Source organism: Erpetoichthys calabaricus, chromosome 5, assembly GCF_900747795.2.
Source record: "Erpetoichthys calabaricus chromosome 5, fErpCal1.3, whole genome shotgun sequence".
NCBI classification, from domain to species: Eukaryota; Metazoa; Chordata; class Cladistia; order Polypteriformes; family Polypteridae; genus Erpetoichthys; species Erpetoichthys calabaricus.
The window spans coordinates 197,021,013-197,044,932 of record NC_041398.2 but is presented as its reverse complement, the minus strand read 5'-3'; the positions used below and the strand labels follow the sequence as shown (position 1 = coordinate 197,044,932).

Below are 23,920 nucleotides of genomic sequence, written 5' to 3'. Positions count from 1 at the left end.
TATCAGAACGCAGAACATTTTTTCTAACAAGTTTTTGAAAAGCCAGCTGGAGTATTCACATATAGTTATTTTTAATATTTAGACATAGCTAAGACTTCACAGACTCTTTGCCATTCTCCTGTAACTTTTATGTCTGTCCTTAAGGAATAAACAATTATGTTTAAAGTCATAGATATAGAAATGCTTGTCAGCTAAGTGCAGTATCATAACACTGTATTGCAGCTGCATTTCTACACAAATAAGTCACTTCATACATACAGTACAGCATATTAATTCATAGGAGAAAAAAAGGCATATTACAAAATACACAATATATGACAAAGTTAAAAAAATTAAATATCTGCTTAGATATGTTGCACTTTTAATAAATGGGATAAAAATTAATCAAACATAATTTATCTAACTTAACAAATGAAAGTATAAAAGACAGAAAGAGAGACAGAAGAAAAATAGAGAAACATAAAGAGAGGGATTATGCACCAATAGGAATGATGCATTCACAAGGTAAAAAAAAACTTTTACTGATGAATCATTCCAGTTCTTTTTGACCTTTTTCTTGTTTTGTTTTTGACTTTATACTTTGTCTTAATATTTGGACTCCTTTCATCGAGTATGACCTACATGGAATTCCAAATTGTGTAGGTCAGAATAAATAGTTACTGTACTCTTACAATGTATTAGAAGTTTGGGCATTTTCCTAGATTTGAAATTAAAGCATGCAAAGAAAACAAATATTAAAAGAAAAACCAACCAAAAATTCCAGTCAAGGACCAGAAACGAATACAGTTTCAGGAAAACAGACACATAAATATTTCATATGAATCAAGATTGGTCTTGGCTGACTAAAAACGTTTTCACTAAAATTTTAACATTCTGCCCACACAATGAAATAAGTAGTACAATTCAGTCAGCCTACAAACAGTATAGTAATGATTCTCCAAATGTACCTAACTCTCGGAGTTATGATTTTTATTATTTTATCAACAAATGTAACTACAAATACAGCCCACTGTCATCATACTGTTAAGTAAATTCTACAAAACACCCTGTGCTTTAGCTTGAATTATGTTGCTTACTTATAGAATAAAATCATAATGTATTTATAATTAAAATAAGGGATAGAATTGCTACTTTTTTGTTCTTAGCAAAACAAAATGAAAGCAAGTTCTCTAATTAAAGCAGTATGCCTGAAAATAAAATCAAAAACTGAAAGAAAATCTCAAATAGGTTTAAAAAATGTATCAAATAAACTTGAAAATCAAAATCTGAAGTGTACATACTAAACTGAACATTGTCTACCATTATACTGTAGTAGCTCTAAAGCTTATAATAGACATCTTTTAGTTAAGAGTTTATTCACATAACAGGAAATTAGTGGTTTATCAAATATAATTAAATTTTAAGACTCACTGAAAATTAAAGCAAAGCTTGCTTAACACTGTTTACAAATGCAAAATTCATTGAAAACATTAGAGATGTCACACACAAGTCAGCCATTTTTAACTTCTATATTTCATTTCTTCCTATGAGAACACTTCTGAAATAACTTGTAGTTTGGGAAAAGGAACACCTGTTGTTAGCAGGGTTGCATAGCTCTTTACTCATATAACAGACAGGAAATCACAAACTAATGTGTAACAGAATGCATTTTAGATATTAGGAACAGACCGACTAAGCTTTACTTCTATTCATCATTTCCAGTGGTTATCAGTTTAGTGATATTAAGTCATAAATAAGCAGTATGATATTATGACAGAATATTCCATTAAAATATGAACTGCAAACTTACCATTCTCAAATGAATAGACTAACATTTAGTTACAGGTTTATATATGTAGGTGTAGTGATCTTTACAATAAACAAAACTAAGTCTTAGAAAATGTCAGCTCTATCCAAAATGTATAGAATTTTGCTTTTGTTTGGTATTAGCTACACTGTATTAATCCCTGTAGGGCCATACAGAATGCATTATTTTTTTATCTACAGTGTATTGTAACAGTTCTAAAGACACTTTAAATGTTTTCATATGTTGTTGGAATACAGCTTATACATGTTTTGTTTCAATCTGTATATTAATTGTAAACTCATTCACTCAAAAATAAAGTTTAAAGACATAAATTAAGTGCTTGTCAGCAAATATCATAAGGAAACACAGTTAAATATTCTATTTGCATAAATATCTAGAACATAAGAAATTTCACAAACGAGAGGAGATCTTTTAGTCCTTCCAGAACGATTGTTTAGCTAATTGCTAAGCTGTCCCATTGTCTCATCCAGATTCTTCTTAAAGGTTCTCAAGGTTTGTGCTTCAACTAGATGTCTTGGTAGTTTGTTCCAGAGTCCCACAACTCTTTGTGTAAACAAGTTCCTTCTGACTTCAGTTTTAAATGCACTTTCCCTTAATTTCCATTGATGTCCTTGAATACATCATTCACTATTAAGCTGAAAGAATGTTGCTGGATCTACTTTATCAATGCCTTTCAGGATTTTAAATACCTAGATTATGCCCCCACACAGTCTCCTCTGCTCAAGAATAAAGAGGTTTAATTTTCTGAGTCTGTCAGAGCATGACACCACCTTAATTTGTGGGATGCACTTGGTTGCTCTCCTCTGCACAGCTTCAAGTGCTGCTATGTGTTTCTTGTACAGTAGTGACCACAATTGCCCTCAATACTCCAGATACAGTCTTACTAATGCATTATATAGTTTGGGTATGACATCCCTTGACTTAAATACAACAGTTTTTGTGATATAACCTAACATTTTATTTGCCTTTTTGATTGCGTCTGTGCACTGCTCAGTCAATGAAAATGTTGCATCAACATATATCCTTAAATTCTTTTCAGATGTTGCTTCCGGTATTGGTAGTGTCTACCATATTGTATTCCTTTTTGCTGCATCCTCAGTGTCTGGCATCCCTCCAATTTTAGTGCCATCTGAGAATTTCACAAGTTTACTAACTATACAAGAGTCAATGTCATTAATATAAATCAGAAAAAGTAATGGTCCAAGAGGGCCCAGGAGGGAATCCACTGATGACCTTGCTCCATATAGAGCATTCTCTTCTCATCTGTACTCTTGGTTTCCTGCCAGCTATTCAAATAGAGATCCAGTTCTATAGTTTACCCTTGATGCCAACAGCTTCTAGTTTCAGAATTAATATTTGGTGTGGGACTGTATCAAATGCTTAATGAAAGTCTAGGTAAATTATGTCATATGCTTTGTTTTATCATCAACTATTCTGGTTGCTTCTCCAAAAAAATCAAAAAGATTGTTTTAGCATGGACTTCCTCTCATAAACCTTTGCTGGTTGGTATTTAGAATATTGCTTTTGTTTAGATAATATTCTAATTTATTTCTTATTATAGTTTCCATAATTTTTCATGACACAGAAGTAAGACTAATTGACCTATAATTACTATGATGCATTTTGCCTCCCTTCATGAAGAGTGGAGTCACATTTACAACATTCCTCAGGTACTTCTGCTTTCTGAATTGACTTCTGAAAAATACCTAATAAGGGTTTACAGATAATGTCTTTCATTTCATTCAATACATCTGGTAAGATCCCATCAGGTCCAGGGGTTTATTGGTCTTCAAGATATTGAGGGCTTGAAGCACATCTGACTCTTCTAAGATCTATGACCTCAAGAGTTTGTTTTTACATCTGCATGAAGCACTCAAATTGTTTTTTCCTTTATAAATACTTCGGTGAAATATTTGCTAAGTTCATTTGCTATTTCCTTCTCATTTTCAATGATTTTTCCATGTGTGTCCCTAAGGTTTCTTAAATTCTCTTTTTTGTCTTTTTACTGGAGTGGTACTGAAAAAATTGCTTGCTGTTCGTTTATGCTTCTTTAGCAATTTTTATTTTGGTTTCTCTTTTGACATTTCAAATTTTTTTTGATCTCTTGAGCTTCTGATATTTCTCTATGTTAGAGTTATCTAGCTTTTATTTTTTATTTTTTTATACAGTGATCTTTTCAGTTTTACATTTTAATAATTCTCCTGTTTATCCATTTTGTCCAATTCCTTAGTCTTTTTCAAGCTGTCATCTTGAAGGATCTACAGTTATCTGAGGGTCAGTTTGGAACTGCAGCAGGGTGTATCTGTCAACTAAATTAAGTATGCTATATAAAAAAGGAAAACCAATCAAACTGAATCATATTTAACATATGTATGTAATATTCTAGAAAGCACAAGAATGAACCTGTTAAGTTTGGGGAAATGGTGTGAAATGAGGCCAACATTTAAAATGTTTTTCCAAATCTCAAAACGTAAACCTTACATTGTGTATGCTCCAAAAAACATTACTTTTGTAGTGAATTGTGATGGAAACAGCGTTGAGTGGTGGAGGTGCAGTGCTCGCCATAATATTTGGGGAAAAGACACATTTTTCCTTGATTTACCTCTGTGCTCTACAATTTATAATTACATATCAAACAGTTCAGACAGTGCACATTGCAGACTTTAATTTAAGGTTATTTGCATAATTGTCAGTCTGTAGAAATTACAAAACTTTTTATATATGGTTCCCCCCATTTCAGGGAATAATAATATTTGGGACAAAGCAAAGGTAGGTATATTAAAGCAGTCATGTTTAGTACTTTGTTGCATATCCGCTGCATGCAATTACTGTTTGACTCATAGACATCACCAGGTGCAGAGCGTCTTCTCTGGTGATGCTCTGCCAAGTCTCTAATATAGCCATCTTCAGCTCCTGCTTGTTTTAGGAGCTTGTCCCATTAACTTTTCTCTTCAGCAAATGGAAGGCATGCTCAATTGATTTTAAATCAGGTGACTGAATTTTGCATTTTTTAGCACTGAAAAACTCCTGTGTTGCCTTAATATTATGCTTGGAATCATTATCTTCTTGTAGGATAAATGTCATCCAATGTGTTTGGAAGCATTTACAGGAACTTGAGCAGGTAAGATATTTCTGTACACCCTGAAACTCATTATGCAACTGCCGTCAGATTTTACATCATCAGTGAAGATACAGTAAGTGTGTCAATACCTGCGGCAGCCATACATGCATGGTTTGGAGAAGTGATCACTTTGGACTTATTGGAGCTCTCACTCTCATCATAGCCACACAAAGCCAATTCAAATGCTCCACAATATTTCCCAGTCTATTGTTCTAGACAGGATGTGCTGATTTTTGGTCACCTCTTCGTTGTGCCATCTAATGGCAATCCCGTAAACTTCATCTAGCTGCTGAGCAATAATAAGCCTGCCAAAAAAAGTTAGCCTCATGCTATTATCTAGATGACTGTGGCTACTTTCAAGCCGCATGCATTTATCAGAAAGATGTTTTAGATCTCGTACCCCATCGTTGTCCACAACGCTTCAGTACCAACACTATGAAACAGCAAACAGAGGAAGCAAAAAAAGGCATTACTTACACTACACCCAGTTAGCCAACTCCGTTTGTCATAACAAGAGCTGAAATAAGTCGGTGTGTAAGCTCATCTTCGATCACTTGCCTTCTGTTGAATTCTTAAGTCAGGTTGGTCCGGTCCAAGCTCCATTATCTTCTTTTTTTCTTCAAGTGAAAGATCTACGAAGGTGTGATTCATTAAAGAAATAACCTCATTTTCTTTTATTTCTGATGTTCTGCTTTAAGTTGCTACATCCATAAACTCACTCTCACTCTTCTGCATTACGTAACATTAAAGGCGGGTGTGAACTGTGAACCATTGATGTCAACATGACATTGTGCGTTGACAATTGTCCAGTCAGATTAGATTAAAAAACCTAAAACAATACTAATTTGCTGCCAATAATTGTGGGACTGTCCAGGGCGCACATTCACACTTAAATTAGAACAAATTCAAGTCAGAAACCAAGACATGTTGTGCACACAAACACATTTATTTGTGCTCATTCATTTGGGGTGGCAGAACCCCAGCATCCCACATTACATGCCACTGCCTTTTGCATTGATTAAGACATAAGTTTATCAAAAAAAATTTGCAAACTTACTCCATTTTCCTTTGAAGAAGAGTTCAAGCTCAGTCAAACGTTGTGGGGATTTCCTGTGAGCAGCTCTCTTAAACTAAGTCAACAAATGTTCAACAAGTGAGGCTCAGGCCCTAACTGAGATATTTTAGAATATTAATCTTTTTTTTTGCCATTCCCTAGTTGAATTTTCCACTAAAATATTTTACTTATTTAGAGCTTCTCATTCTATTATTCCCTACATAGTTTCAGAAAACTAAATATGCCTTCTTTACATATGTAGAGCATTTAAGCTTACCTAACATAAAGTGATCCTCAAGTGCCCCCAGGGTTACCTCTGACTTCTTTTTAACTGCTCTGATAAGATTTCACTTTGCCCAATCTTTATTTTCTGAAATGTCACATATCTCATTTTACTTAGCACTATCAGAACCTCTTCAATTGATGTCAGGCTAAGGCAAATCACCATTTTGCATGATTTAAAAAATGACTAGTTAAAGCTGAACACATTACAACCCAAATTACAAGAAGTGCATAAACTTTTCCAGCCAAGGCACTGAAAGTTACATTATACTTTCTAAAAATTATCCATTTAATATTCATTTAAATATTGGTGTCTGCAAAATCATATTAAAGCTGAAAAAAGTCTGACATGATTTGTTTTAACTTTAGCTTTTATGACAAATATATCCCACCTGTAGTGATTTAAGAGGAAACAGTAACTTAACATACATTTTTGAGCAAGACAACTGAAGGTGGTCAGGTAAAATGGACAGGAAATATTTCAAAGATAAGACAGACAAGTTGTTTTTGATCTTCTTCTTCTTCTCTCGGCTGCTCCCGTTAGGGGTTGCCACAGCTGATCATCTTCCTCCATATCTTTCTGTCCTCCGCATCCTGCTCTGTTACACCCATCCTGCTCTGTTACACCCATCACCTGCATGTCCTCTCTCACCACATCCATAAACCTTCGCTTAGGCCTTCCACTTTTCCTCTTCCCTGGCAGCTCTATCCTTAGCATCCTTCTCCCAATATACCCAGCATCTCTCCTCTGCACTTATCTAAACCAACGCAATCTCGCCTTTCTGACTTTGTCTCCCAACCATCCAACGTTAGCTGACCCTCTAATGTACTCATTTCTAATCCTATCCATCCTCGTCACACACAGTGCAAATCTTAGCATCTTTAACTCTGCTACTCCCAGCTCTGTCTCCTGCTTTCTGGTCAGTGCCATCGTTTCCAGCCCATATAACATAGCTGGTCTCACTACCGTCCTGTAGACCTTCCCTTTCACTCTTGCTGATACCTGTCTGTCACAAATTACTCCTGACACTCTTCTCCACCCATTCCATCCTGCCTGTACTCTCTTTTTCACCTCTCTTCCACAATCCCCATTACTCTGTACTGTTGATCCCAAGTATTTAAACTCATCCACCTTCCCCAACTCTACTCCCTGCATCCTTACCATTCCACTGACCTCCCTCTCATTTACACACATGTATTCTGCCTTGCTCCTACTGAGCTTCATTCTTTTCCTCTCTAGAGCATATCTCCACCTCTCCAGAGTCTCCTCAACCTGTTCCCTACTATTGCTACAGATCAAAATGTCATCAGCAAACATCACAGTCCATGGGGACTCCTGTCTAATCTCGTCTGTCAACCTGTCCATCACCACTGCAAATAAGAAAGGTCTCAGAGCCGATCCCTGATGTAATCCCACCTCCAACTTGAATGCATCCGTCACTCCTACCACAGACCTCACCACTGTCACACTTCCCTCGTACATATCCTGTACAACTCTTACGTACTTCTCTGCCACTCCCAACTTCCTCATACAGTACCACAGCTCCTCTCGAGGCACCCTGTCATATGCTTTCTCCAGGTCCACAAAGATGCAGTGCGACTCCTTCTGGCCTTCTCTAAACTTCTCCATCAACATCCTCAGAGCAAACATTGCATCTGTGGTGCTCTTTGTTAGCATGAAACCATACTGCTGCTCACTAATCATCACCTTACACCAGGTTTTCTTTTCCTCCTTCCTTTTTCCAGATGTTACGCTAAGCATCCTTCTTGCTGTCACCCTTACTATATCTACTGTAGTTTCCCAGCTGTCTGGCAACTCTTTACTGACACCCAGTGCCTGTCTCACATCTTCCCTAAACTCAACCTTGCAGTCTTCCTTTTTCAACTTCCACCATTTGATCCTTTGCTCTACCCTCACTCTCTTCCTCTTCTTGATCTCCAATTGCATCCTACAGACCACCATCCTATGCTGCTTAACTACACTTTCCCCTGCCATCACTTTGCAGTCTTCAATTTCCTTCAGATCAACTCTTCTGCATAGGATGTAATCTACCTGTGTGCATCTTCCTCCACTCTTGTACGTAACCCTATGTTCCTCCCTCTTCTTAAAATACGTGTTCATCACAGCCATGTCCATCCTTTTGGCAAAATCTACTATCCTCTGACCTTCTTCATTCCTCTTCTTGGCACCATACCTACCCATCACCTCCTCGTCTCCACTGTTCCCTTCACCAACATGCCCATTGAAATACGCTCCAATCACCACTTTCTGTCCCTTGGGTACACTGTTCATCACTTCATCCAACTCACTCCAAAAATCTTCTTTCTCCTTCATCGCACACCCAGCTTGGGGGGCATATGCACTAACACATTCATCATCACACCTCCAATTTCCAGCTTCATAATCATTACTCTCTCTGACACTCTTTTCACCTCCAAAACACTCTTGACATAATGTTCCTTCAGAATAACCCCTACTCCATTTCTCCTCCCATCCACACCATGATAGAACAATTTGAATCCACCTCATAATGTTTGCTACTCTACTTTATTTTGTTAAGTAAAAACCTCAGTACTCACTAACAGATCAAAAGGTAGTGAGAGAAAGAGAGAAAATGAAAACAACTTTGCCAGAATAGTTTGTGTAATAAATTCACAAATATACATTAAATACACACAAAAACAAGGCTCTCCAGTTTAGGAATGAAATTTAGGAAAATAAGGCTATTAAAGAAATCGTGCGATTAGTCTGCAATAATATCTCTGGTAATTTGGATGATTTCATAATTTTCCTCCAGCTTCAAGGCTCCCAGATGATTAAATTAGATACTAAATAAATCTTAAATGTTTACTGTACTGGCTATAGTGTTGTTAGAAGCATACTTTGATCAAATATCTCCTTGACTTCTGATTAGTCCAAAACGTAACATTTAATGAAACAATGTAAAAAACAACTGGACAGTTTTTATTTAAAAAAAAACAGTATTGATCAATGATCAAAAACAACATTGTTTTCTACTGTCCACTTTAAACACTGTATATAGGTAAACAGTTATTGATTTCCTTGAAATTACAAGGAAATTAATTTGAACCAAAGAGAGGGCATTAGAACTTGCATTACATTGAATAATGTTTGCTTCATGCTATAACAGAGACTGGATCATAACAGAGCAGCTCTATTTCACATTAAAAATACTAAATAAATAAATATGTGTATAAACCTTTTGTCATGAAGAAAATTGTGATGACTTTCAAGAGGACTGGATACTTTTACCCGCTATTGTACAAACAGGCCCAAAGTGCATCACAAATTACAACACCACCTCTAGTCAGGACTGTTGACACAAGGCAGGTTGGTTGCATGGATTCATGCTTTTGATACCAAATTCTGACCCTGCCATCTCTGTACCTTAGCAGAAATTGTGATTCATCAGACCAGGCTATATTTTTCCACTCTTCAGTTGTATAGTTTAGGTGACTCTGTGACCACTGGTGCCTCAAGTTTTGGTTCTTGGCTATCAGAAGTGAAGCCTGACATGGTCTGCTGCTGTTGTAGGCCATCCGCCTTAAGGGGTGTGCATTCCAAGATGCTTTTCTGCTCACCACAGTTGTAAAGAGTGCTTATTCGAGTTACCTTAGCCTTTCTTCCAACTCAGATTAGTCTGGCCATTTTCCTTTGACCTATCTTATCAAAAATGCTTTTTGTACTGCATAACTGACACTCACTATGCATGAAAACACAAGAAAATCAGCAGCTTACAAAAATACTCAAACCAGCCTATCTGGCACCAATAATCATGCCTTGGTTGAAATCACATTATTTCCCCATTCTAGTTTTTCATGTGAACATTAACTGCTCCTAACCTGTATCTGCCTAGTTTTATGCACTGCACTGCTGCCACACGATTTACTGATTAGATAATTGCATGGTGTACTGGCATTCCTAATCAACTGTTCAGTGAGTGTACACATATGAAATACTTATTTTTCTTTGTAAATGCCCCTACTTCATAACATAATTTCTATATTTACAGTAACATTTAAAATTCACTTCAAGCAGGTAAAAATGGGAAAGGATAATGGTAAAACATAATCATTAAACTGTATCTGTGTTGTCGGCCCTAGATAGGAAGAGGCCTTTTCAGCCAAATACAACATCACGTCCATCCCAAACCATCCCTTATATAAACCTGGAAGCCACTGGAAGTCAGCATTCACTGCAGACCCTGATTTTGTAGAGGACAGAGTAGCCCATTTAAAGGCAACACAACCATGTGACTGAAGGAACACTGGTCCCTCAATTTATTTATTTATTTTTTTTCTGTCAAAGAATGACTTGTTGATTTTATTGGATCACGTTATATTAGTGTTATTTTATGTTCTAGTTAGCCAAAGTAATTAAAAGAATAAGTTCAGTGTTTCTTCACTAATATGGTATATATGTTTTTGCCATGCCAAAGTTTGCTCTCAAGTTAGGTGTTATCTATAAATTAAAAAAAAATGATACTAGCATTTTATAATGTAACTTATAAGGCACAGAGCACCACTGGAAAATAAAAGCCTGAAACATATTGGATACGTCATCTTTGAAGCAGCAAAAGAATCTGGAAAGATTTGGAAATAATCACTTTATAGCATATTTCTAGTACTATTTTTCTTGAGGAAAGAATGTATTTTCTATTTGCATGTGTGATACCAATAGCCTTCCTGAGATGAGCTCTTACAAAAACAGGGATGTAAATCAACACAATACCAAGCATGTGGCACAAACAGTTATCTGTGGTTAAGTCTTTCAAGAGGCCACCATGTCCTAGGGGGATAAAAAGGTAGGCCATGTAGGCATTTGCCAAGATAGGACATTTCAATGTATCAATATTAAGAGGTAAACCTCCCAACAGAACAGAAAAAACTAATACCACAAAATTTTAAAAACACTGACCAGTTTGATAGAAATTTGGTGACATCATAGAAAAAAAAATTGGCTGACATAACCAGTGGATCTTAGGCACTGCATCCTTTTTTCTTCAGCTGTGATTGTGTTGAGAAATGGGGTGTGCAGTTTGTGCAAATGAATGCTGCAAGCTGAACAGCACCCCTGTACAAGCTGAACATCACCCCTGTACAAGCTGAGGCTGTAATCACTCAGACAAATGGGTCTAGTGGCAACTGAAAAAGGATAGCTGCTTGCCCTGCACATGAAAAACATACAAGGTGGCAAGCTGCATGGAAAATGAGATGTGAAATGGATGAAAAAAGTTAGGTAAAACTCAAAGAGGACATTGTTAACAAGTGGCCTCCTTGTATACATAGTACTCCTTATTCTGTAAGACATTGTTAACAAGTGGCCTCCTTATATACATAGTACTCCTTATTCTGTCAGCTTCTTCTCACTCCTCATGATGCAGTATAAAACACATACAAATTCTACCTGAATTGGATTGTTAAGTGCTCTTATATACATTTCTCCTTCAAAGAATGGGGAGGTGGGGTAACTTGGTGGTCATGTACATCCTGTACTAAAGAGAACAAAGGAGTCACCTTTGGCCGGGTTTATACTTCACGCAACGCGACGCATGCTGCAGCGGACGCTCCTGCTACGCAAGCGTTGTAGTGTTTATACTTGCGCACATACTTTGCGTACATCTGGAGGAATCCACCAGGTGGCAGTGTGAGATATTATCACGGTGAGAACAGGTTTGGCTTCGCTGTGTTGTGAATTGCCTGTAACACCCATTAAATTCCAATGACATCTTACCGCATTATCTCTGAAAAGGATGTTTAATGATTAAATCCATCAGTACCGGGATTTGTCCATGTCATGTACGCATTGGGTATGAAAAAGAAATAATCCCTGGAGGAGGCATCAGCTCATTGCAAGGTGAATACAAGCACTCACATATACTAGCGTCATTTTAGTGTAACCAAATCTGCATATCTTTGGAAGGAAACTGGAGCACACTGAGGAAACCCAGCAGGAAAACATGTAAACTCCAGGCAGGGAATATCAGCAACATGACTCCCTGCAAGACAGCAGCACTACCGCTCCGCCACTGTGTCACCCCCATGTGTGTAAATTATTAACAGTATCCATTATTTAAACCTAATTACCGAGTTATCCGTAAAATGTAGAATACATACTTTAATGCTTTTCATCATGAAAGTGATATCAAGTATAAATCTAAGGATTCTAAATGTGCAGAGAGTTGGAATGTCATACATTTAATGTGTTCTGTGTGGGGATTGCTGCTGTCAGGACTGGATGGAGGCCCTAGAAAAAAAGACAGCACAGAAGACGGTATGTGAGACTTTTAAAATGTATCGTGTCATTACGATCGGGAATATGCGATGCTTGAATATAAAAGCACCACGAATACATCTGTATGTCTGCATTTTGCTTCACCACATCGAACCATTTATTAAATATCGAAGCACGCACACCGATCTTGTAGGATCCGCAAAGCGGCTTTCTATCACATGTAGATAGTAAACAGAGACTCTGACGTCACATTCCAACTTTTAGCACACTGCGCCCCCCGACTTTTTGCTGGTACTGCAACTCACGCATGCGTCGTGTTAATTTCTGAGGACCTGCTCAGAGGACGCATCAAATGAACGCTCAGAATGCGTTGCAGCCATGATGCAGGCGCATACGCGTTCTGAGCGTGAAGTATAAACGAGCCCTTAGAGGTCAGACCACAAAGTGCCGCTATGTTCCAGTTCACAAAGTAGAAACAGGGAACTGCCAGTACAGTCTACCAGCCCACTTCAAACCCTGTGTACAACACAAGCTGGGAAAAACTGCACGCCCTGGTCAGGTTAAACACTTGTGCAATTCGGTAAATTGGTGCTCCAAGGACAAAGCATAGTGGAGGTGGATAGTGTATGTAATTCACAATATTATTTCTTTTCACCTGTTCTAATCTGTACAGTGCTTGAAACATTAAGTTTCATTCAATATAAAACATAACTGTGCAGCTTCTAAACGCTGTATGTAATAAGTTAAAGGAAACCAAGATTCAGTGTGTACTGCTTTTGATCTAAACCCTCCAAAACTTTGTAATAGTACAAGATTACAGATCAAACTGTTATATTCAAAACCAACTGAAGTTATATTTTTAAAGGAATCTGCTATAGGCTGAAATTATATTTGTACTCAAAATTCCAAATATTCCTGCTAATTATAAACAAATACACTTTCTTCTAAACTTTGTTTTGCAATGACAATCAGAAAAAGCCAAGTCACTAGGAAAATTAAATGGTTCACTTAAAGGCAATTGTAATAAGCATGTTCAAGAGAAAGGAGCTCTAGTGTCCAATCAACTAATAATATTAGCCCCTGGAATGGAAAAAAAAAATCTAATTCAGAAAAGTACTTTGTTACTTACATAGTACTTCTAAAACATTCATATTAGCCCTCAGCACAATAACTGAGATCCATTGTCTTTGGAAATTTCCCGGGTAACACAGCTAGTGTTAAATAAACACGTTCAAAAATATTTTTATGAACAAAAGAACAAAATAAATTTGAAAAACAAGAAGAGAAAATTCAGTTTATTAATCTTGTTTGATTAACGTTTTCCCAAATTGTCCCAATTTCTCAACCAGGTACTTTTTAAAAATGTGTTTAGTTGTTTGTTTCAATGCCACCATATAACATAATTATAGTGATACAACTTCAAAAAAGTTTGGCTCACACGGTCTTAATGGAGTTTTTCAGTCAGCAAAATATAACTAAACAACTAACATGAAAAACTGCTAAAGCAACAGAACACTTGATCTTATAGTAGAGACCATAAAGGTGAAAACAGAAGCAAATTATTATAGAAATGCTTTCATAGGTACACAATAAATATATACAGCATAATCTCTTAATCAATACTGCCAGGATAAATCCAGGTTTCTACTAGCATTTCACAAGCAGTTGGCACCAAAATAGCACAAGTGTTTAACTCTTGCATAATTCGCTAGCAACCCATGACATCATGTTTATAGCTTCCACGGGGTCATATGATATATTGTGGACACAATTCCCCCAGTATGCCTAATTCATTTCATCTGCAACAATTTACTACCACAGATATACCAAAATAGTATAAAATAATTTTACTATGATGATTTATTTGCCTAAAACGTATTGGGTCATTAGTGACCTACATGCAGTAAAATGTCAGTATTTTTCCCATGCATTTTAAGTGCTGTGTTTGTAAACTGCACTCAAACTAAACAATTTGTTAGGATTTCTTTGAATCTCTATATGTATAGGTACAATATTACCTTGTTGCTTATCATTTAGGTATTTATAAGTTAAGACAGGTAAGTGATAAGAAAAATGTTTCCAATGTTTATGAGCGCAAAAGCCCTTGAAAGGGATTGCTAGCAGATTACATATCAGGGAGAGAGGCAAAGTAAACGTATGTTTCTGATGCCATCAGATCATGAATGCCTTGGGTAGAAAACTGTAAAAGGGCAGAGCTCAGATGAAGAGGAGGATGTTGAAGGTGAAGGGGGCAAGCAGCAGCACAGAGTGAAACAGAACAAGCCACCTGAAGCAGCTTTTTACAGAAGCAAAAGTGGACAAAAACACAGATGGTGTTTTTACAGGTGTGTTTCTATTGTCTGGAGTGTTTCTATGAGTTTATATAGATAAGACATAAGAAAAGAAGTACTGGTGATGCATTGAAAGAGTCCCATCAATGACGGCAGATGACAAGTCAAAGAGAGACTGAAAGGCATGCAGCAGGGAAACAAATGATGAGCAACAAAGGGAGGAAGCACAGAGAGATAATTCTGATGCCATTAGTTCATGATAGGGTAGGAAATTATAGAAGGGCACAGGAGGAGGAGGAGGTTGAAAATGAAAAGGGCATGCAGCTACACAATGTGAAACAGCACAAGTCACATCACCTGAGTGCTTTAGCCATTAGAAAGTTATGTAATACATAGGCATAAATGGTAGCATGCACTACCAAACAGCAAGCAGAATGCTCTATCAATCAAGATTCTTTTTCTAAATTTTAAAGCTTTTCTATGTAACCTTTCAGCTTGAGAGTTATGGCTGAAAATAACCAGACATACAGTACAATACTTAAATTGGGCATATGGCCAAAAAAAAAGAAAACTTCTTTTCATTTTATCTGAGGTCCCAAAATACATAATATTGAATATGGATAATAGCACCATTTACTGCATATAACCGCTTAGCTGAGCATTGTGAGAAGAAGTTCTGTACATACAATACATTACAGGTAATTTCTTTTCTCTGATATTTTCTTCATTACTTCCTAAAAAATAAACTGGTAGAAAGCAGAAGGAAAAAGATAATTGCTTACTCAGTAAGTTGAAAGTAAAGTACCATGTTTTATACAACAGCTGGGTTCAGTAAATTTTGATTGACCCAGATATGTTGTCGGGACTTTTGGTGTTTAATATTACACATACGTTAGAGGAATGAATAACACCTTAAAGTTTCAGATACAGTATGTAAGATTCCCTAAGAAGAATGAATGAATTGTCCGGTTTAGAGGTAATTTCAGTGAAGAAGTCTATGAGAATATACCATCTGAAAGTGGGAGAGTGATGAGTGATGAGAAGTGAACCCAGGTGAATGTTCTTCACCTTGAGTTCAGAAAAATCAAGGTAATGTTTGTGAACTTTGCCAAGCTCTACAGAATCTATTGAAGTCAATGGGAAATTATATACTGAACTTGTTTTGAGTGGATCATAAATGTACAATTGTCTTTTAAGTGTCGATAGGGTTAAGGGAAAGGACCGACTATTGTGGCCAAAAATGTGATTTGAACTGTGAGACAGAAGCACTAACCACTTTGCCACCATGCCACAAACAATCAAAGATGAAGTAAAAAAATACAACAAACAGCCACAAACTAGCAATAAGTAAATAAAATACAGATTGTTGCTCCCACAGAGGCTGTGCCACGAAGAAGCAAGAGTAGGATTGACAATTCCATCGTTTGACATTGCTTGTTTGAGCACAGCGGAAACATTTTTCTGTGTATCTCATGTATCTGTGTAAATGTTTCACACATTCTCCATCCATCAAGAAAGCGCCTTGTAAACAGTAATAAATATTTTGTTCTCATTTTATTCAAGTGTTCTGTGGTTTATGATAAGGTGAGTGGAAGGCTCATTTAAGGCTTGTTTTGAGATTGTTGCTGGGCACATGACAAATTTGCCTGTATAGTTAGTCATGAGGCGTTGCAATGCCAGTGCACAGGGATTGTTGTTATCTGATCGTGTTCAGCTCTGACAGGAGAGCATACCAGCTTGGGGAGAAAAGCATATGGCCATGATATCTTTGGCAATCAGCAGCTACCCTCTAAAGCACACAAAGCTCTGATCTCTCTCTCAAAAATGTCAAATGTTACTCCTTAACAATCCGTAGATGATAATGTCTGTTAAACAAACAGATATCGCTAGCTAAGAGATGGCAAGGTCTTACATCTTGCCTGAAGAAGGGGCCAGAGTTGCCTCGAAAGCTTGCATATTGTAATCTTTTTAGTTAGCCAATAAAAGGTGTCATTTTGCTTGGCTTTTCTCTACATTCATAATGGCTAACACGGTACAACACCCTAGTACTACAGAGGACGAATAAAGCCATTCTTTAACTTACTTATTTGAACTTCACAATTGTCTTGTTAAAATGCTATATTTCATGTTTTTCTACATTTTCCCACTGTCGTCAAGCCTACCAAAATGACCATAGCACAGCCTACTCCAAGTGTACAAAAGGTTTTCACTTTGTAACTAAGGTTGTTTTTATTTCTAAGGTCATGCATTTAACCAGTTAAAAAACATCAGTTTTGCTTTTAAATGGTTATGCATTTGTCTCTGTATGCTGCAGCAATTGTTTAATAGAGCACTTCCACTGAGACAGTCATCTAATCTATAAAGTAGACAGAATCCTTTAAGAATCTATATATACAATTCACTAAGCCGCCAACAAGTAGCCACCCATGGAAAGCACGCACCGACAAGTAGCCACCCATGGAAAGCACGCAAGACAGCCACGCCCACCGTAAATAATTCACTACGCCGCCGACAAGTAGCCACCCATGGAAAGCATGCAAGACAGCCACACTCACCAACTCTAAGACCATTGGATACGACGACAACTCGCAGAGTCACGCCCACCAACTCGGACGCAGTAACTCACAACACGGGGCGTCATTCACGTTCGTCTCTGCTAGACTCCACATGCACCTCTGAGCCACGTTGACTTTTCATTACTCAACCTCAGTGGAACCTCGGTTCACACAGAGGCAGCGCCAGAGAGAGACAGAGGCACACAGGCAGCCCGACAGAGAGAGCCGCGCACACACACAGGCAGCGCCAGAGAGAGACAGACGCACACAGGCAGCCCGAGAGAGAGAGCCGCGTACACACACAGGCAGCGCCAGAGAGAGACAGACGCACACACACAGGCAGCGCCAGAGAGAGCCGCGCACACACACAGGCAGCGCCAGATAAAGACAGAGGCACACACACAGGCAGCGCGAGAGAGACGCGCACACACACACACAGGCAGTGCCAGAGAGAGACAGACGCACACACACAGGCAGCGCGAGAGACAGACCCGCACACACACAGGCAGCGTGAGACACGCACACACACAGGCAGCGGGTAGGAAGGCAGTTAAAGAATGCACTGGGCTTGATTTTGTTTTCACTTCTGTTTACAACGATCGGTTCGTAGTGTGCATTGTTGCAATGTTACCTTTCTTGGTGGTTTATTAAATTACGGATTTTTTCAAATGTTAATTTTTTTCCCTGTGCTTAAAAGTCATTAAAAAAAAGTGTTTTTAGCCAGCGGTTGGTAGCGCTATAGCGCAAACTATTGCAGTGTTAGTTTTCTCTGTTGTTCAAGGTTTTCTCAGTGTTATTCAATGTTTTTACATTTAGTTTACTACTAGCAAAATACCCGCGCTTCGCAGCGGAGAAGTAGTGTGTTAAAGAGGTTATGTAAACATATATATACAGTACATATACATATATACATATATATACATATCTACATATACACATATCTACATATACATATATATATACATACATATACACATCCACATATACATATACATATGTACATATATACATATAAATATATACATATCTACATATATATTCACATATATATACATATGCACATATATATATATAAATATAGACATACATATATACATACATACATACATACATTCACATATATATATATATATATATATATATATATATATATATATATATATATATATATATATATATTCACGGCATTCGTAGTCTGAATCACAATCTGATTGTATGGGTGGTTACCTACCAGGTAATGCTTATGGTTGGCCAGCAAGTCAGCTAACATCAGCCACGGTGCCTTCAGTTGTGAGAAGCAGATCATAGAATGGTTGAAAATAGTTTACTGTCAAATAATGCAAAGAGTACGCGACACGTGTTTCGTCCTAATTCTGGGCTCATCAGGCATACACACTCACTGCATATAGCCAAATTCCCGGGCTTCGCAGCGGTGAAGTATTGCTTTTAAATTTTAATTAAGAAGAAAAGAAAACCTTTTTAAATTGAGGGAAAATATACCAATAACAATTTGTTAAGGATCTGTTTTTTTGTGAAGCTGCCTTTACACAGCCTGTCCGCTGTTTTATAAACGAACGCCATATAAGGCCGTCTTTTCTACGTACTGCGTTCACAGTCAGTTGACGTGATTACGTGGGAGGCGTGATGACGCGATACGCAACTCCGCCTCCCACGGCCAGCAAGCTGCAGTCCATTACAGTATATGGACAAAAAAGAGGTTCCAGTTATGACTGTTACGTGTAGAATTTCGAAATGAAACCTGCCTAACTTTTGTAAGTAAGCTGTAAGGAATGAGCCTGCCAAATTTCAGCCTTCCACCTAGACGGGAAGTTGGAGAATTAGTGATGAGTGAGTGAGTGAGTGAGTGAGTGAGTGAGTGAGTGAGGGCTTTGCCTTTTATTAGTATAGATTACACTGTGCATTCTATGGTTTAATTAACTATATTTGGGTGCTTAAAAACTTAAAATATATATTTACATACAGTTTGTACAGTCTGGAACTGATTAATTGTATTTACATACAATCCTAAGGGAGAAATTGCTTCGGTTCACGACCAAATCGGTTTACGACCAGAGTTTTGGAACGAATTATGGTCGTGAACCAAGGTTCCACTGCATTCTTTTCGGTTATGACGCACGACCGCGTCCACCATCGCAAACTGTTTTACACGCCATGGTCTTAGAGTTGGTGGGCGGGTCTCCGTGAGTTTCTCTTGCAAGCGGGCACATGACCAAGCGGTGTGTATGCTTCGAGAACGAGGGTGGACGCGGCAGGACTATCTAAGAAGAGGCATGTTTGTCATGGATGTGAATCGCTGTATGAAGCGTGTAAAACAGTTTCCGAGGGGTATCCCATGGTCTTAGAGTTGGTGGGCAGGTCTCTGTCAGTTGCTCTTGCGACCGGGCACATGACCAGGCAGTGTGTATGCTTCAAGTGCGAGGGTGGACGCGACAGGACCATCTAAGAAAAATCATGTCGCGGATGTGAATTGCTGTATGCAGCGTGTAAAACAGTTTGTTTGTCACAGATGTGAATCGCTGTATGCGGCGTGTAGAACAGTTTGCGAGGGGTATCCCATGGTCTTACAGTTGGTGGGCGGGTCTCTGTTAGTTGCTCTTGCGAGCGGGCACATGACCAGGCAGTGTGTATGCTTCGAGAGCGAGGGTGGACGCGCCAGCACCATCTAAGAAGAATCATATTTGTCGCGGATGTGAATCGCTGTATGCAGCGTGTAAAACAATTTCTTTGTCGCGGATGTGAATCGCTGTATGCAGCGTGCAAAACAGTTTGCGAGGGGTATTCCATGGTCTTAGCAGTGTCTATACTTCAATGTGAATCGCTGTATGCAGCGTGTAAAACGCTGTATTGTATGATGCCCTCTCCAGAGTTACATCTTTTCATTCACCTACAGAGAAGCAACCCTCAAAACCAACCCTATTTGGACAACTGTGTCTTTCAGGAAGTGTTCACCCATCAATACATAATTATGCGGCGTATGCTACGCCGCGGGTTGGCTAGTCTTTTATAGAACACTTAATGCAAAATACAAGATGTCCAGCCACAAATACAGTATTTACTTTACTGGTCACTGTTATAAAATAAATGCCTGCATGCACTATACAGACTGTTACAGACCAAAAAAGGCACACACATGCAAATACATAATTTTTAACCATGACAAATGAAGTAAATCATAGAACATGTATAGGTACAATATGCAAATATACATGTATTACAATCTGTGATTAGCACAGTAAAGAATCGAGAGCTTTGTCTTCCCTTATAAAAAACAGTCAAACAGAGAGAGATAGAGGGATAGCTCAAAGTTTACTGACTCTCAGACATAGGTGCCTGCCAAGCAGGCAAGATATTTAACTAAATACATATAATGAAAACTCAAAAATAAGTAGAGGAGACACAAATGTCAACAAAAAACATGTTATTTGAGACATTTCTTTGTGGCACAACTATTCACGAAATTCTTACATTTTGTGAAAAAAATGTTTGTTAATATTTCATTTTATTATTGTGAGAAAATATATAACACCATATGCAAAAAATGTATATACATGTCTATATGTCTGTACATCAAGAAATATCAAATATAGAATTTTGGGTCAAAATAATCACAGCATCAATTTAAGTCCATATCGCCCAGCCCTACTGACAAGCATTGCCATTTTGGAACAGAGATGTGCACACAGACATTTCCTACAAGGACAAGAATTCATACATGTTACACATGAGTAACTGAATTATTGAGGACATCTGTACAGGGCCAGGTACCAAACTTAAAAGCTAAACTCTTTGTCAAAATAGTGTTTATGCAGTTTCCATTTTTAAATGACTAATGCATTGGTTTATGTGCTGACATCAGGAAAGTTTTTAAGATTTTTTTTTAACTATTTCTTGTTATTTACCAGTATATAGAGAATGTTACTGGTACACCATACAAGAAAGATGATGTGGATCTGTGTGGTACATTGAAATTAAATCTGATGTTGGGTAGTCCGTGAAAATGTGAATTTTCAGTATTTCTTAATGTGACTTTTACTACAGTGCTGCACAACACCCTTTATGGGGTTGGGGTTTAAACATTATTACATATTTTAGAGAGTGTTGAGTGTAAAAATCCATAACTGAAATAAATTATGTGGCCTAATTTGATCATATACTGTTGTTTCAAATTGTTTTTGATTATTACAAATAAAGGCTCATCTATATTTTAGTCTCACCCTACAATATCAGTCTGTAAAGAACATTCCTGTTTGTTAATTTCAATAATTTGATTAATATGTTTGGTTGAGATTTGAGCTATATGTTTAATATCATGCATCAGTGTCCTGCTGTGTACATTCCCCTACACAGTGACTGCTTAAATTCATCTCAAGTAAATCTACAGGATCAGAATATAGCTGAATGTCAATTACTCCATCAGAGAGGTTCAAACATGGACTAAAACTAGTTAAAGTTTAGTTAAGGCTTGGTCTTGGACTCAATCGTGATGGCACTATCATTTGGACATGGTCTTGACAACCCCCACCTTTATAATCGGTCTTTAATCGCTATTAGCTGCAGTCTTGGACTCGGCAAAGGTGACCTTGACTACAATACTACTTTGCCATGAATCTGAGATATGTTGTCCTACAGAAATGGAAAGTTCTCTCTGTAATGTAAGTGTTCATTGTTAGTGTCATATGTAAATCTGACTTGTTTTTGCTAGGGTTTTTTTTCCTCTTTATTCTTTAACCTTCAGTCCCATTTATGGCTGATTATAACAAAAGGAGGCTGAACACTAAAGAGACTTTTACTCTGACACCGTACGAGGTTTCCATTTTAGCCAATTTATGTCAGAATTCTTGGTTGGGTGTTAGTTTGACTGCCATCTCTTTTCTTATTTATTAATTAGTCTAAGCCCTAGAAGATTTTGAATCTTAGGTCAATCACTTTCCTTGTATTTTTTCTGTGTCTGCAAGGGTTTGTTTCATATTCTAAAGATTTGCATTTTAGGAGAATTGGCAATTCTAAAAAGAGACTCTTCTGACAAGATCAGATGCAAAAAAGAAGGTACCACCTCTGGATAAGACTCCAATCTAACACCGAGCAACCTATATTGCACATTTTAGAGATGTGGGAGGAAACCAAAAAAAATATCTATATATCAGAGAAATTTCAAAACATAGGAAAGAGAAAATTAACCTGCATAGATCAGGAATTTAAATAATGAATACCTACAGTGCCAGTAAGGTCAGTATTAATAAAATATCACCAATTTCTTGATTAACTATTAAATTATTTATTTCTGCAAGCAAAAAAAGGGTGAAACATTTGATACATGAGTTTAATAACTGATTCAAATTATGCAAATTGCATTTCAGGGATTTAAAGTATTTTGTTAAGATTGTTTTAAATATAAAGCTCTTTTATTTGTTTTTTCATTCCTTTTTAGTACCAGGACAGAAAAATCATTTGACTTATTAAAAAGTTTTAATGAAATAGAATACAGATTTTTTTAAACCAAAGAAGCAATTTTACTAGTATATTACTGAAATGTGAATTTTGAATGATAACCTTTCTGAAATTAAAAATTGCATTTATTAAAGATGCTTGACAATATAAAATGTAACCAATCTCTAAAAAATAGAGGTCAAATGAAACAACTAAACAGTATGACCTAGACATGTGATTTTCTTTCAAGCTCAAACCTAATGAAATATATTAACTGACTGCTATTAAACAGTGTTTTGGAAAGTAAATAATAAAGGTAAAAGAAAAACCTAATAAATGCAGACATACCTTATATCCAAAACAGGTACAATCTTGGGCATAATAAAGCTTTTATTTAAACTGTGACATGAAAAGTTATACCAGTTGTATATTACAGAAGTATACTCCTATGGCTAGGATATTCGGCAAAGTAGAGAAAACTGATCTAGATTATTTTACTTTTTCCAGAAGGTATTTCATCTTGAAAAACATAACCCTTAGTTTTCGATATGTAGCAGTATGTGTCCTGCATATGTGAAAGAAAAATTCCTCACTGTACTCAGTATTTATGTTTGACACTTGGACATTAAAATATATTTGTAAAGAAGAAAATGCAGAAAAATGCTATTTGAAGACTAAACAAATGAAAAATAAAATTAAACTCAAATACTTACCCATCATTTGAACATGTTAAAAACTCCTCCTTGATTTTGGGATGCCAGCATCCACCATTCAACATTGCAGTATGCCCCTGAAAGTAAGAAAAATTTTGCATTACCTACATGTAAAATTTATTCAAATACTTAACATTATTCAGCATAAAATTATGGGAACTTTTTTAATGTAAATAAGTAGAAAGAAATGTCACCAAATGAACATTTGCATAAAGAATTAATATTAAAAAATAATATGCCCAAGGCTTCTTAAGTAACTCAGTGGTACGTCTAACTAAAAGGTACTATATTAAACATTCAAATCTAAGAAAAGGAAATAAAACCTTACTACCACCTTGATCCCAACACAAATGTTTTCCAAAATTAAAGAATACTGAGAGACCCTTTTCAAAA

The 23,920-nt window shown here is 37.0% G+C and overlaps 1 protein-coding gene across 3 annotated transcripts in view; it reads right to left on the bottom strand.

Moving 5' to 3' along the window:
- LOC114652857 (WD repeat-containing protein 70) overlaps window positions 1–23,920 on the bottom strand; it is a 444,610-nt gene that overhangs the window by 239,358 nt on the left and 181,332 nt on the right. For all 3 annotated transcript variants that reach the window (XM_051928488.1, XM_051928489.1, XM_051928490.1), the window contains one exon: window positions 23,528–23,604. In XM_051928488.1, coding sequence (XP_051784448.1) covers window positions 23,528–23,604 — 77 coding nt within the window. The remainder of the gene's footprint in view (window positions 1–23,527; window positions 23,605–23,920) is intronic.